This window comes from Bos indicus x Bos taurus, chromosome 2 (genome assembly GCF_003369695.1).
Source record: "Bos indicus x Bos taurus breed Angus x Brahman F1 hybrid chromosome 2, Bos_hybrid_MaternalHap_v2.0, whole genome shotgun sequence".
In the NCBI taxonomy this organism is placed as follows: Eukaryota; Metazoa; Chordata; class Mammalia; order Artiodactyla; family Bovidae; genus Bos; species Bos indicus x Bos taurus.
Window position 1 is genome coordinate 33,781,224 of NC_040077.1, and position 13,902 is coordinate 33,795,125.

The 13,902-nt window shown below is 36.5% G+C and overlaps 1 protein-coding gene across 4 annotated transcripts in view; it reads left to right on the forward strand.

The window, feature by feature from the left end:
- The window catches only part of KCNH7 (potassium voltage-gated channel subfamily H member 7), a 531,702-nt gene that overhangs the window by 386,333 nt on the left and 131,467 nt on the right, over positions 1-13,902 (forward strand). For 2 of the 4 annotated variants that reach the window (XM_027559164.1, XM_027559174.1), the window contains exons 4-6: positions 4,021-4,449; positions 9,622-9,642; positions 10,042-10,065. In XM_027559164.1, the coding sequence (XP_027414965.1) occupies positions 4,021-4,449; positions 9,622-9,642; positions 10,042-10,065 (474 nt within the window). The remainder of the gene's footprint in view (positions 1-4,020; positions 4,450-9,621; positions 9,643-10,041; positions 10,066-13,902) is intronic. The other 2 variants (XM_027559183.1, XM_027559193.1) reach the window with 2 other exon arrangements.

Consider the following 13,902-nt stretch of genomic DNA (forward strand, 5'->3'; position numbering starts at 1 on the left):
TATGGACCATAGTCCACCAGGCTCTTCTGTCCATGGGATTCCCCAGCCAAGAATACTGGGGTTGGTTGCCATGGCCTCCTCCAGGGGATCTTCCCAACTCAGAGACTGAACCTGCTTCTCATGTCTCCTGCATTGGCAGGCAGGTTCTTCACCACTAGCACCACCTGGGTGCTACTGGGAGGCAAATATGGTCTAAATAAGTTGGTCAGAGCAACTGAATATCTTAGTTTTTCCACAGTCAAAACTGAAGCACATTATCAGTTTAGGATCTGCTAGTGAACATTCATTTATCATGCTCAAGCATTCTGTTAGAACTGGGATTTTGTGAGCAAAGTACACAGAGGCCCTGCCTACAGTCCACTAGGGAAGAGAAATGTTAATCAGAAAATCAGTAAGTGTACAACTACGAGCTGTTGTGAAAATTACAAAGGTGATACTAATAGTTCTGAAGGAAGGAAGAGCTTCCCATAGGAAACGACTTTGGAGCTAAAATCTGAAGGCTGTTATTATAGATTATGTATAACTGAATCACTCAGCTGGACACCTGAAACGGCTGCTGTTGCTGCTAAGTCGCGTCAGTTGTGTCCGACTCTGTGTGACCCCATAGATGGCAGCCCACCAGGCTCCCCTGTCCCTGGGATTCTCCAGGCAAGAACACTGGAGTGGGTTGCCATTTCCTTCTCCAATGCACGAAAGTGAAAGGTGAAAGTGAAGTCGCTCAGTTGTGTCCGACTCTTAGCGACCCCATGGACTGTAGCCTACCAGGCTCCTCCGTCCATGGGATTTTCCAGGCAAGAGCACTGGAGTGGGGTGCCATTCCCTTTTCCACACCTGAGACTAACACAACATTATTAATCAAAGACTTCCCTGGTGGCTCAGATGGTAAAGCGTCTGTCTACAATGCAGAAGACCTGGGTTTGAGCCCTGGGTTGGGAAGATCACCTGGAGAAGGAAATGGCACCCCACTCTAGTACTCTTGCCTGGAAAATCCCATGGACAGAGGAGCCTGGTAGGCTACAGTCTATGGGGTCACAGAGTCGGACACGACTGAGCGACTTCACTTTCATTAATCAAAGAACATGCCTGCCAATAAAGGAGAGGTAAGAGACAAGTATTTGATCCCTGGGTTGGGAAGATCCCCCAGAGGAGGGCATGGCAACCACTCCAGTATTCTTGCCTGGAGAATCCCATGGACAGAGGAGCCTGGCAGGCTACAGTCCACAGGGTTACACAGAGTCCAGACACAACTGAAGTGACTTAGCACACACACATACATGCTCCAGTATAAAATATTTTTTAAGAAGAAAGAAGTGCAACAGATTTCTATAAAAAGAAAATCCTAAAGGATGTACTGAGTAGGAAGAGTGAAAATTATCAAGCACAAGGAAGCCCTGAATCTAAAAGAAGCATAGACCTCTGGAAATTAAAGTTCATATGGCTGGGTCCTAGAAAGGAAAGAGGAAAAATTAAGCTTCAGATAGTAGAGTTAGTGTTATCTTCATGCCCAAAGCAAGAACTTACTGGGAGCAGTAAAAGGTTAAGCAATAGTCTATGTGGTCAAAAGTTGTTTTTTTTTTTTAAATATATAATTTTTAAAGGATAGACAATATGATGCAAATATGGAAAATGATATGTATCTTATTGCAAGAAATCCAGTGAACCGTGATTATCTCCACAGAGTGAGAGCAATGGAGATAAAGAGAAGTAAAGACATTAAAAAGATATTCAAGAGGTAAAATGAACACAGCAGATTAATTGGATATGAAGGATGGAGTAAGACAGAACAGTAACTACTAGAGTAGCACTCATCTCAGGCTTATACAACTAGATGGACTGTGATGCCATTCACTGAAAAAATAAGAGTTGGACTTGGAGGATAGATCATGAGATCAGATTTGTTACAGGATTTTGAGGTGTCTAGAAGACTTCTAAGTGAAGATGCTGATGAGGCTATTAAAAACACAGCTTTGGAGGTAAGACAATAAGTCTAGGCTTGAGTTATAGATTTATGAGTATTTGAACTAAAGATGGAATTGAAAATATATGGATAGATAAGACCATCCACTGGAAAAGTATACTTAAATATAATGCAGAAAAGTTCATAAGTTTTGAGTGTTCTTTCATGTTTTAAAATGATTCTCAATACATTGAAGAAAAGTTCATGGTAAATATATTAAAGATAATGGTGCCTATGACACTTAAAGAACTTCCGTGGTATCGAGTGTTTAAGGCTCTGAGCTTCCACTGCAGTGGGCGTGAGTTTGATTCCTAGCTGGGGAACTAAGAATCCACATGCCACGTGGCATGGCCAAAATATAGAAAGAAAAAAAAAAAAAAAAGAATATAAGGAGGTAGAAAATACCATAGCCCAGATAATCCAATTGACTGACTCGAAACCCAGCATGTGATTGTAAAGCCATGGAATGGTGTGGACTTAGGCCACTGGACTGACAACATAAAACAGAATCTGCATTTTCTTGTAGACAGTACTTAGAAAATCTTTGAATTACACAGTATTGTTTGGATGCTTTCTCTTATCCTTCTAGTTTTTCTAGGAGTATAAGCTTTACCTTTTTACTATTTTAACTTATAAAAGAATGCATGCTCGATGAAACAAACATCAGCAATATATAAAGAAGAATGCAATACATTTCCCACACTTCCAAACCCAATGACCCAATCAACATGAAAACTGTGGATTGTGTTTTCCCACATCTTTTTCTACTGCCATATGACTTCTATGGGCAAATACAAGGTTTTATTATTCTTAATGAAATAATACCACTGTAAACACATTAAACTGAAACTTCCCTTTTCATGTAAAACCATATTTGAGTGACCGTCTAACCAAAGCATATACATATTCTTGTTTTTCAAGAACATTGTAAGATTCCAAAGTATAAAAATGCCATAATTTATTCCACTATTCTCCTTCTAATGGATAATATGATTGTATCCTGTTTTGGTGCATTATCCTATAATGGGGATTTCTGAGTCAAAATAAGTGTATATGAAAACTGTATTTTTTTCACTTTCATAGACATTGTAAGATGATTTTCCAAAGAATTTGTACCAGTTTGCTGTTCCACTAGCAAAGCATCAGAATGCTTGTCAGCATTCTTTGGCAGCACTAGATGCTACGTTTCTTGTTTTCATTTACTACAAGTTGAAGCATGGAAAATACTATCTTGTTTTAATGTGCATATTTTACTACCAGTAAGTTTATGTGTTTATTAGCTAATATTTTAATTTTTAATATTTTAATGTTTATATTTAGTTGCCCTTCTAAGCATAAACCATTCTGAGATACATATAACATTCCATGCCATATTCTTAGATATTGGAACAAAAACTAATCAAGGCAAAGAAATTCTTATGTTTACAACCCACTCTGAAGCCAAATGTTTTTCAGGAATTCCAAGCAGAATGAGGACTGTTTCATACACAGTTGACCCCACTTTTTCACATCAACACTAGACTAACAATATCATCCAATACAGATCTTTTAGAATATGTCAGGCCAACTCCTTACTCCAACCTCATTCCCTCTCCTCCACTTCCAATACTATAGCATCCTCCCCTCCGTAGACCTCCCACACATATGCACTTTCCTGTGTCTGGCCCTTTTACTCATAGTATCCCATCCCTTCGTTTTCTTTCTAAACTGTACTCCAATTCTCGGTTTCCCTTTAAGAAAATGCATGTATAGTGAATATATCTTGTAATTTGTTAAAACAAAAAAAATTATCCAAATAATGCTTTTGTATCAGTGGAGTATATCTAACCATCAGGAACATGGTAAAATCATTTCACTATTTTCTTACAGCTTATATGATAATTCATATCAGTCCCAGAGACGTTTTCTACCATAAACCACATTCCAACTGTAAATGACTTAAGTATTTGTTAATAACTTTTTACATGGTAGTTAAATATGTGTCAGCAATGTTTATTTGTTTGTTTGAAGGGATATGTATCCTTTGTCGTGTAATAATGCTCTTTTCCTATCTCCATTTGTAGGGAAACTTTTTGGGTTCAAATTCCCTGGTCTGAGAGTTCTCACTTACAGAAAGCAGTCTTTACCACAAGAAGATCCTGATGTGGTAGTGATTGAGTCATCTAAACACAGTGATGACTCCGTAGCCATGAAGCACTTAAAGTCTCCAACAAAAGAAAGCTGCAGCCCCTCGGAAGCAGACGACACAAAAGCCTTGATACAACCCAGCAAATGTTCCCCCTTGGTGAATATCTCTGGACCTCTTGACCATTCCTCTCCCAAAAGGCAATGGGACCGACTCTACCCTGACATGCTGCAGTCAAGTTCCCAGCTGACTCATTCCAGATCAAAGGAAAGCATTTGTAGTATACGGAGGGCTTCCTCGGTTCATGATATAGAAGGATTCAGTGTCCATCCCAAGAACATATTTAGAGATCGACACGCCAGTGAAGGTATGTTAGTAATTTTTTTAATATGGAAACTTATATTAAGGGGTAAGGAAAGATAATTTCTGTATTGTGTTTAATTTCAACATTAATTCTTATACTTGTGAAAAAGAAATGTGAGTAGAATCTATTAAAAATATCAGTTCTACAGAATTGTTACTGATTTCCTCCTTGAATCCTAGTGACTTTTTTCTTTTCTGGCGTCTTTATCTGAGGTAGAATGATAACTATTATCTGCTTATTTTATGGAGTGTTAAATAACTAATGCTTAACATAAGATCTGTTTAGGTGATAACACTATTATCTCAAACATAATGCATTGTGCTGCATTTAGTAAATAGTCAAGAACTGGTCAAAAAGAGTGGTGCGTGATCATAGGACTATTTTACTGACCATTTCTTTCCAAAAGGAAAAGGTGTATAAAATATGATATACTGAGTGATAAGAAAGCTATACACTAATTGGGGGCAGGGAGGAGATAGGAAGGGGGAAGGGGCTCAACCAGAAGCAACATGAAATGCAAAGTCAAAATTCATTATTTCTCTCTGCCCTCTTCAGGACAACAAAAACAACTCATCATTAACATGATAATGATAATATTTGTTGAGTATTTACATGTGTGAGGCGCACACATTAACATTAACTCATTTAATTCTTATAATAACCTTATGAATTAAAATCTGTTATTAAGTCCAGGATTTAATAGATGAGGAAACTAAGACCTAGAGGCATTCCTGGTGGCTCAAGAATCTGCCAGCCAATGCGGGAGACAAAACAGACTAGGGTTCAATCCCTGCATCAGGATGTCAGGAAGCTTCCCTGGAGGAGGGCACGGCAATTCACTCTAGTATTCTTACTTGGAGAATCTCATGGACAGAGGAGCCTGGTGGGCTACAGTCCAAGGGGTTGCAAAGAGTTGAACACAACTGAAGTGACTTAGCACACAAAGCTTAGATATGTTACATAAATATCTGGTCCTAGGTTATGAAGTGCCAGAAAGTGTTAGTCGCTCAGTCATGCCTGACTCTTTGCAGCCCCATGGACTGTAGCTTCTCAGGCTCTTCTGTCCATGTAATTCTTCAAGCAAGAATACTGGAGCGGGTAGCCATTCCCTTTTCTAGGAGATCTTCCCGACCCAAGGATTGAACCCAGTTCTCCTGCATTGCAGGCGCATTCTTCACCATCTTAGCCACCAGGGAAGCCCTTTCAAACCGAGGACTGGTCGCCAGAATCCACAAGCCATTCATTCAATGTTGTTCTTCTTTGATGCGTGCTTCACGAAACCTTACTGCAAGGAAATGTTGAATCACTGAAACTTCTCCAGGGAGGTCCAAGGTTCAGGGTACCTGTCATTGTCTGTGCATGTGTTGGAAAAAATTTCCAGACATAAGGCAAAATGAGAGGAGAATAAAGTTTATTAGAGTGGAAGACACTATTAGAACAGTGGGTGGCTCAAGGGAAAGCCAAACCCTTTCACAGCTGGGCAGTCAATTTTTGTAGTCTCAAGACAGAGAAAGTTTCTACTGGAATGGTGGCATTAGGTGATCGGCCAGGATGATACAAGGCAGATAATAGGATGGGCACTTTACCTAATTTGGAGTCATGGAACTGGCTGGTTTTGATCCAGAGATTCATGGCAACAGATGCTTGGTCAGTTCCAGAGATTTTTAACCTCTGACTTTGGTACAGGGCTCCAGACCTGTGACCTTGGTATAGGGCTCCACAGTACCCATTGCACGGATGCATTAGTCTCACTTTCTACAGATTTGGGTTCTGGAGAGGCCCACTGTCCTCTCTGTGGTATTTATTCCTGTGAGCACCCGTCATCATCCATGCTGCCACTGGTTTTCTCTTTTAAACATAAAAGACCATGGGGCTCCTTAGTGTAGGGTACTGGACACTTACCCAGCTGTCCATCGGTTTTTCAAGCTTCATTTCTAGCCCCTGCAGGATTTCCTCCCCTTCTAAATTCTAAACCTGAACAAAAATAATCACCATTTCCCAAAAATATCTCATGCATTTTCTTCCTTCATTGCTTTGTTATGCTGGGAATACTCATGCGCACTTTGTCCCTCCTCACACTACTACTCATAGCCATAAGGATCCGTTTCTCCTTTCCAAACCAGAATTAAATGGTTTCATACCTAAGTGTGTAAAACAGTGTTTACATATATGATAGCATTTCTTCTTATTATTTCTTATTGTTCTACATTTATTCCACATTTTATATCTTTCAATGCTATTAGATATACACACAAATAATGATATTGTTGAGAGGTTCTCTAGTGCTGGAATTCTAGCATGCTTGGCTCCATGGCTTTGGTTTCAAGCACAGTCACCTATTTCATGGCAAGAACTCAATAAGCATTGAGGTGACTTTAAGAGCATCATGCTCATGAATTTTGTTACAGAATCATACACACCAGGCAATAATGAGTTATCTGTTCATTAGTACTCTGCAATTTAAACAAAAATCATAGGATTGAATCATGTGAGGGATCTCTATTTAAAGAGTGCAGTGAAGTAGAGAAGACAGAAGAGATGAAAGAAAATGAATTAACAAGAAAAAATTCAAAGAGAGATAAATCAGTATCACAGAAATAAAAAGAACAGTTTTCTATAAGATGGATTTGATATGGTACAAGAGCAATTAGCGCATCTCTTTTATTCTCTGGTCCAAAGAAAGTCAAAAGGAAAAAGGAAAATAAAGTCAAGAACAATTTTCAAACCAGATTGTCTAAAACTTTGTATCATCTAGTCACATCATGCTCATTATCTCCTGACTAAAAGAAACTTCTGAAATTTAGTCTTTAAGCAATGGATCCTATAGCTGAACAACAGTAAATCCAATATAATAATTCAAATGTCCAGCATATATTTTAGTTAGTCAGTCCACTGAGTGTAGTCTTCTTTAGCAAACATACTGACTTTTCGGAGACTGGCCTTATTGCCTAGAACCTGAGTTACAGTGCAGTAACATTCAGAAACAATATTAAATGATGCATATTCTGTGCATGGTACAGACTTAACCTGTGTTTTGACAGCGGTACTAAGTTAGATCAGATTTCATGATTTAACTTTATTGTTTTCAATTTTATGTAGTCTCCATTTAGCACACAGTTACTGATGCAATTATGGGAAAAGGATGTGTTAGTATTTTGGGTTTCTCAGTTCAGGTTCTATGTATGGACAGGATGGACAATTGAGATCATCCTCAATTTTTCTTCTCCCACCCAAGCTATGTTATTTTCAAAAACGGTATCATTTTTTTACAGTTGCTAAAGTCAGCTTCTGACTACCAATTGATAATTCAGAAGGTATTTTGTACTACACCATTAGAGCAATTTTAGATACAAAATCTCTAAGTAGTATAGAAGAAACTACAGTTCCTAAAGCTTTATAATTTAATATGCTTTAGAAACTGAGGCACTGATGGGAGATGGAAAGCTTTTAAAACTGATTTTAATTTTATGACTATATAATTATTTAATGGTTTCAATTGTTGTCTCTTCACTTAAGAAGAAAAGTCCCTCCTATATAGGTTATTTTATAGAACTTGAAATAATTTGCGAATATATCAGTGCATATTATTTAACATTATCTTTTCACCTAATCTAAATTACCAAATACCTTAGAACCAACTCAAACCATTTGTGGTGAAGGACCAAAATTTTTTGGTTTTGTTTTTCTATCTACCACATACCAACCAATATATTTGTAAATACAGTAATAATGCATTATATGGAAAAATGAAAATCTAAAAAATAGGCATAAAAATATAAGCTCCAATTCTTGTATTATTAAATTGAACAGATGTAAAAGTATTTTCTGTCAAACTGCTACAAGACTCTAAATGCTTACTCTAATCTTTGCACTTACACTGTCATGGAGGAGTAACAAGCACCGGCTCCAAGACCACATGCTTTGTTTCAGAATGTCAGTGCAGCATTAACTGTATAATATCACTTTGGGGCAGTTGTCTTTGGAACTTACAGTTCTTTACATGTAATTTCCAGGTTGATGAATAGAGTTATACTGTTTAACTACTTGCTCGCAAGCAGTTATTACTTTCCTAATGATTGTTGAGCCCAACTTCTGATGGAGATAATTAATTCCTTGTAATCAAAGTCTCTTCCATTAGCCCTATTTGCTTCTTATAGTCCCTCAAAGAGGGCAGAGCATTGACATATAAGGTCATTATTTTATTTGTGCATCTCTGTGTGAGATAATGTCTATGACAATTCAGTATACCACACTATTGAAATTGCTTCAGTTGGTGAATTTGAAACAATTATGATATATCCCAAGATTTTAAACATGAATAGCATTAGCATATGTGTTGACAATATATTTTTCAAATCTTGGTTATATTTGAAAGTTCCTAACATGATGTCATTAATATTAAGCTTCTTTGTTTCAAAACTAGTAATGAATATTTTGTTAGTAGCAATATATAACACTGTCAGATTGCTATTCTCAAAATAAATCTGAAAACACTCCATTTTGAAATTTGAAAACAAACCCATTATAATATAAGCAAATTTCCTAAAATTTCTAGGTATTACATTGAGTGTATTGTGGACAGCATAAATTTTTAAATCTCACATTACCTTTAAACAGTCGAATCTTTCACTGATTTCTTATAATTATTTTTGCCTAAGAATGGCTCTTAGAGTGCTGTTTCATATTTTCAAAATATACACTGAAGAGCATTTGTGAGATGGATTGTTCATAAAATTGTGATTAATAATTCAAGTTGGTTTATTAAACCATTGTCTAAGAACCATTTTTTATTAACACACTAATTTATAATGAAAAACATTACTTAACATACAAAATGCTGTGTAGTTCTTTGTAAGTGGTGGCTGAAGCTACACTAAAATTGACTTCTGACAATGTTGAAAGTTTTTATCCCAACTCTAGGCATATAGATACAGCTTTCTCCAAATAGTGAGATTAATGTTTCACGTATTTGAACACAGATGCTTATGATGGCAGATATTATTTTTAGCATATGCATCTTCCTTGGTTGAAGAATACAGAATGTTAATTTCAAAGATACATTTTCAATCATTGCATCCTATTTTCTCTGATTGTTGTTACAGAGGTTATTCAGTGCATATAACATAATTTTAGTCTTCATATTTCTCTCTTTTTTTCCTTACGTGCTCAAAACAGACAATGGTCGCAATGTTAAAGGTAATGTATGAACTCAAGTTTCATCATCTGATGCTTAAATTGCCCCCTTACTCGGCATGTTAACTTGCCTGCTGTATGCCCTGTTCAATGCAACATCATGCTGCCCTTAGTGAGTCCAGGTGCCTGGTGGAGACATCATGGCTTGATTTTGGTGGAGATGTTGTTACTTTCTCAAATGTGTCACCAAAATGATTAAGAACTCCTTTTCCCTTCAAGGAATATAAGCCTAGGTTGACAATGAAGACTTCCTAAATATTTGAATAATTTGGAAAGAAGCAAATATTAAGCTAAATATATTTCAGCCAAAAAAAAATCTTTTTTGAGTACCAGATTAAATAAAATAAAGTGCTACATGACAGCATCACTTCACTTGTTCCTCTTTTGTTTCCTTAAAACTAGTGTCACGTTCCTGGATGGCAGGGGGTATGGTTTTAAGCTTACTGTAGTAGTAAACTGTATATGCATGATAGTCGTTTCCTATTTTCCTATATAACATTTCAATCATTTTTAATTGTGTCCTATATAAGTCTGAAATCACTAGCATGACCTAAAGCTAATGTAGGTTTAACTGGGCAATACCTGTGAATAAACCTGGATCTGACTAAAAATAGAAAATTCACTTCAGTTTTTCTACTCTATTGTACTAGATGCAAAAACCACAAAATATAAAACTCATATTATTCTCATCCAATTGGAAACTTTTGGAACTTAGTCCTGTAACATACGCTGTGCATGCTGCCATGGGTGTCCATATGGTGACAACTACTCATCTATGCATGTGTGTTGCATGGACACGTCTCCGTCAGTGACCGTCGTTACTTAGAGTTCGCTGTTCTGGCCTCTTCCATATGTCACTTTACTCTGATCACTGTGAAGTTTTGTATATTGATTTCTCAAATGCTTCCCTAACTAATTCAGAGCTGGTGATGATTATGAATTGAGAGCACTAGAAACTAAAGATGTTTTCTCATCAGCATCCCAGGTAATTTGAAAATAAGAGAAATCATGGCAGCTTCTCTCCATCCTAACTTCATTTTCTAAGTATTTCAAAAAGGGTCTGTGCAGGTGACCTCCAATCACAGGATGGAATTTCATATACATGATTGTTTTATCCTTGGCCTTTCCACTGAGATTTCTAAAAGGGAACAAATTAGTGTCAGCTGTGGGTAGTGATTTGAGTTGATATAATTCAGAACATAACCTCAAAAAACAGAGTACAGACAGCTCATGACAACTGGCCTGTGTGAAACATGACTGGCTTTAGCATTTAGCAATTAGCAATAAATTATTAGACATTAATTTTCCAGTGATCTTTAAATGCGTGAGAAACAAATATAATTTTCCTCAGTAAACAGGAAATTGAGCTTACTAATCTTCAGACTAGTAGTTCACATAGTTTTCATGTCATTCAAACTACATTAATTCATTTTTTCCTTATAGATTAAGCCATTTAATCTCCAACCCATTCCTTCAGTCCTCCATTTTTTAATAGCAATACTCTGAATAAAGACGAATCATAAAAGTCAGAATTTGGGATTAGGAAACTCTAACCCACTCTAGAAAGTTTTCACATATTAATATTTATAAAGTTAAAAGATAAAACATGAGCAATTTAATAAAAATTTAATGTAAATGTGCCCTCCAGTGTCTTTATTATTTGTTCAGGCTCTGATTTTGAAAACTATTTAAAAATATTTAAGTACCTGGCTCTTTGAGATTTTCACAGAGTAATTAGTATGCTAATTAGCCACAGGACAATGCATTAAAAGTGTGCTTTTTAAAATTTTGGGGGCCTTGTTACTAAGGCAAATTTTTAAAAATAAAAAAGTTTCTATACATCTTTGTTTGCAAATATATAATTACAGTTTTTTTTGCAATGTTGACTTAACCAAAAATAGTTTCTTTAACAAACTAAAATAAATGATTTAGAAATGTGCTTGGAAGGCCTTCAAGATCATCTAGTTTATTCCCCTTAGGCAAGAATATTGGTGAAATCTCTTGCACAGGTGGTAGAAGCATCTTTAGAGGATCCCATTCTTTAACTTTCTTGGAAAATCTATTTTTCCTGCCTATACAAAAGCTAATTTAAATCCTTCTTGCTGAAATGTAATTGTTTTCCCTTCATCTGTCCTGAGTGGACTAAGATACTAGCTGGTTACTTCTATTCCTTATGTAACATCACAGTGTAAAAACAGCAAATTGGTACTCAAATCTTTTCTGCTAAAATGGAATAATTTCCATCTTACCTTTTTTCTTAGGATCAATTTTGTTTTCCTTTAATAAATTCCCTTAACACTCTGAAATAAGATTTCAGAGTGTACAAAGTATATATAACCCATTATCAAAGAGTGAAAAAGTTAATTCAAATAATTGCACGTGCTGCTTATATGTATGTGTGAATGTGTACATCATATATTTAAACAATTTTTCTAATATATGAAATATGAACTCAATTCTAGTGGTTATTCTGTTTATTCTACTTCCCAAGTCACCATAAAAATTTACCCCACTTATACCACTTAGTAAGTCATTCAAAAAGTTTACCTCTCTATAGCTTCTACTCTTCATTATCCCAAAGTGAAAGTGAAAAGTGAAAGTGAAGTCACTCAGTCATGTCTGACTCTTTGCGACCCCATGGACTGTAGCCTATGAGGCTCCCCCGTCCACGGATTTTCCAGGCAAGAGTACTGGAGTGGATTGCCATTTCCTTCTCCAGGGGATCTTCCCGACCCAGAAATCGAACCCAGGTCTCCTGCATTGCAAGCAGACACTTTACCGTCTGAGCCACCAGGGAAGCCTCTTCATTATCCCAAGTAACTCTATACTCCACTGACAATGGTATGTTCAATTTCCAAGTCATCTGTGAATCTGGCATATGAGTCCTTTCACCTCCCCTCATAAAAGCTATCACATACACAAAGGAAATCAACTGATCTAATATAACTTTTATCTTATATGCTACATTGGCTGTTACCAAGTGTTTTTACTTGGTACAAACACTTTTACAAGTGTTTTTTACAAGAATTTGCAAATTGATTTTCAATCATGACAGTTTTCTTCTGTAAAGTATATGTCATGCACAGAAACAAACAACATGGATATTGATTACAAATAATTTGGTGAATAATTCTGATATATTTTTAGTTTCGAACTGGTTATCTTATGCTTATTGACAGTGGTCTTTTACAAAATCCAATTACTAAACACTACATCCACATTTTCTTTAATGTTAAGCCACTTCAGCAATTTAGGTTTTATTAAATTTAGCCAAATAAACTCACGCTGTAAGAAATACTATATAAAGATGATTTGAAAACACTCAGTCTTTTTGGTTTCCTTTTCTGTTCCCTTTGGCTCTCAAGAGCAATAATCTTTTTTTTTTAATAACATTATTTTTAAAAAAGTTTATCAGAAACCCAGCAGCATCTTTAAGACAATATATTCTCCTTTAGCATCTTGTGTGCATATGTATGCTAGTTGCTTAATGGGGTTGTTTAATCCAGTCAACCCCATGGACTGGAGCCCACCAGGCTCCTCTGTCTTTGGAATTCTCCAGGCAAGAACACTGGAGTGAGTTGTCATTTCCTTCTCCATTAGCATCTTGTAACTCATGATAAATTCAAATAACCTCATCATAAAAATTTTAAATACCTTTAATCTAAAATTCTTCCCAGATGTTGCTTTAGCCTGTACTTGATCTTTAAAAGCAGGATACTTCTTTGTAGCTGGAATCTGGCTTATTTTATATGTAATCAGCCACTTGTGATATATTTGAGCTTGATCCAACTGTTAGTCTTTTTCTATGATCCAAGGGATGTTGGCAATTTTATCTCAGGGTCCTCTGCCTTTTCTAAGTCCAGCTTGTACATTTGGAGTTCTTGGTTCACGTACTCTTGAAGCCTGGCTTGAAGGATTTTGAGCATTACCTTGCTAGCTTGTGAGATGAGGGCAATTGTGCAGTAGTTTGAGCATTCTTTAGCATTGCCCTTCTTTGGGATTGGAATGAAAACTGACATTTTCCAGTCCGGTGGCCACTGCTGATTTTTCCAAATTTTCTGGCCTATTGAGTGAAGCATTTTAACAGCATCATATTTTAGGATTTGAAATAGCTGAGCTGGAATTCCATCACCTCCGCTAGCTTTGTTTGTAGTGATGCTTCCTAAGGCCCACTTGACTTCACACTCCAGGATGTCTGACTCTAGGTGAGTTTAGTCTTCATGGTCTCCTGTTTTCCATATTCTACTAGAATATTAGAAAATT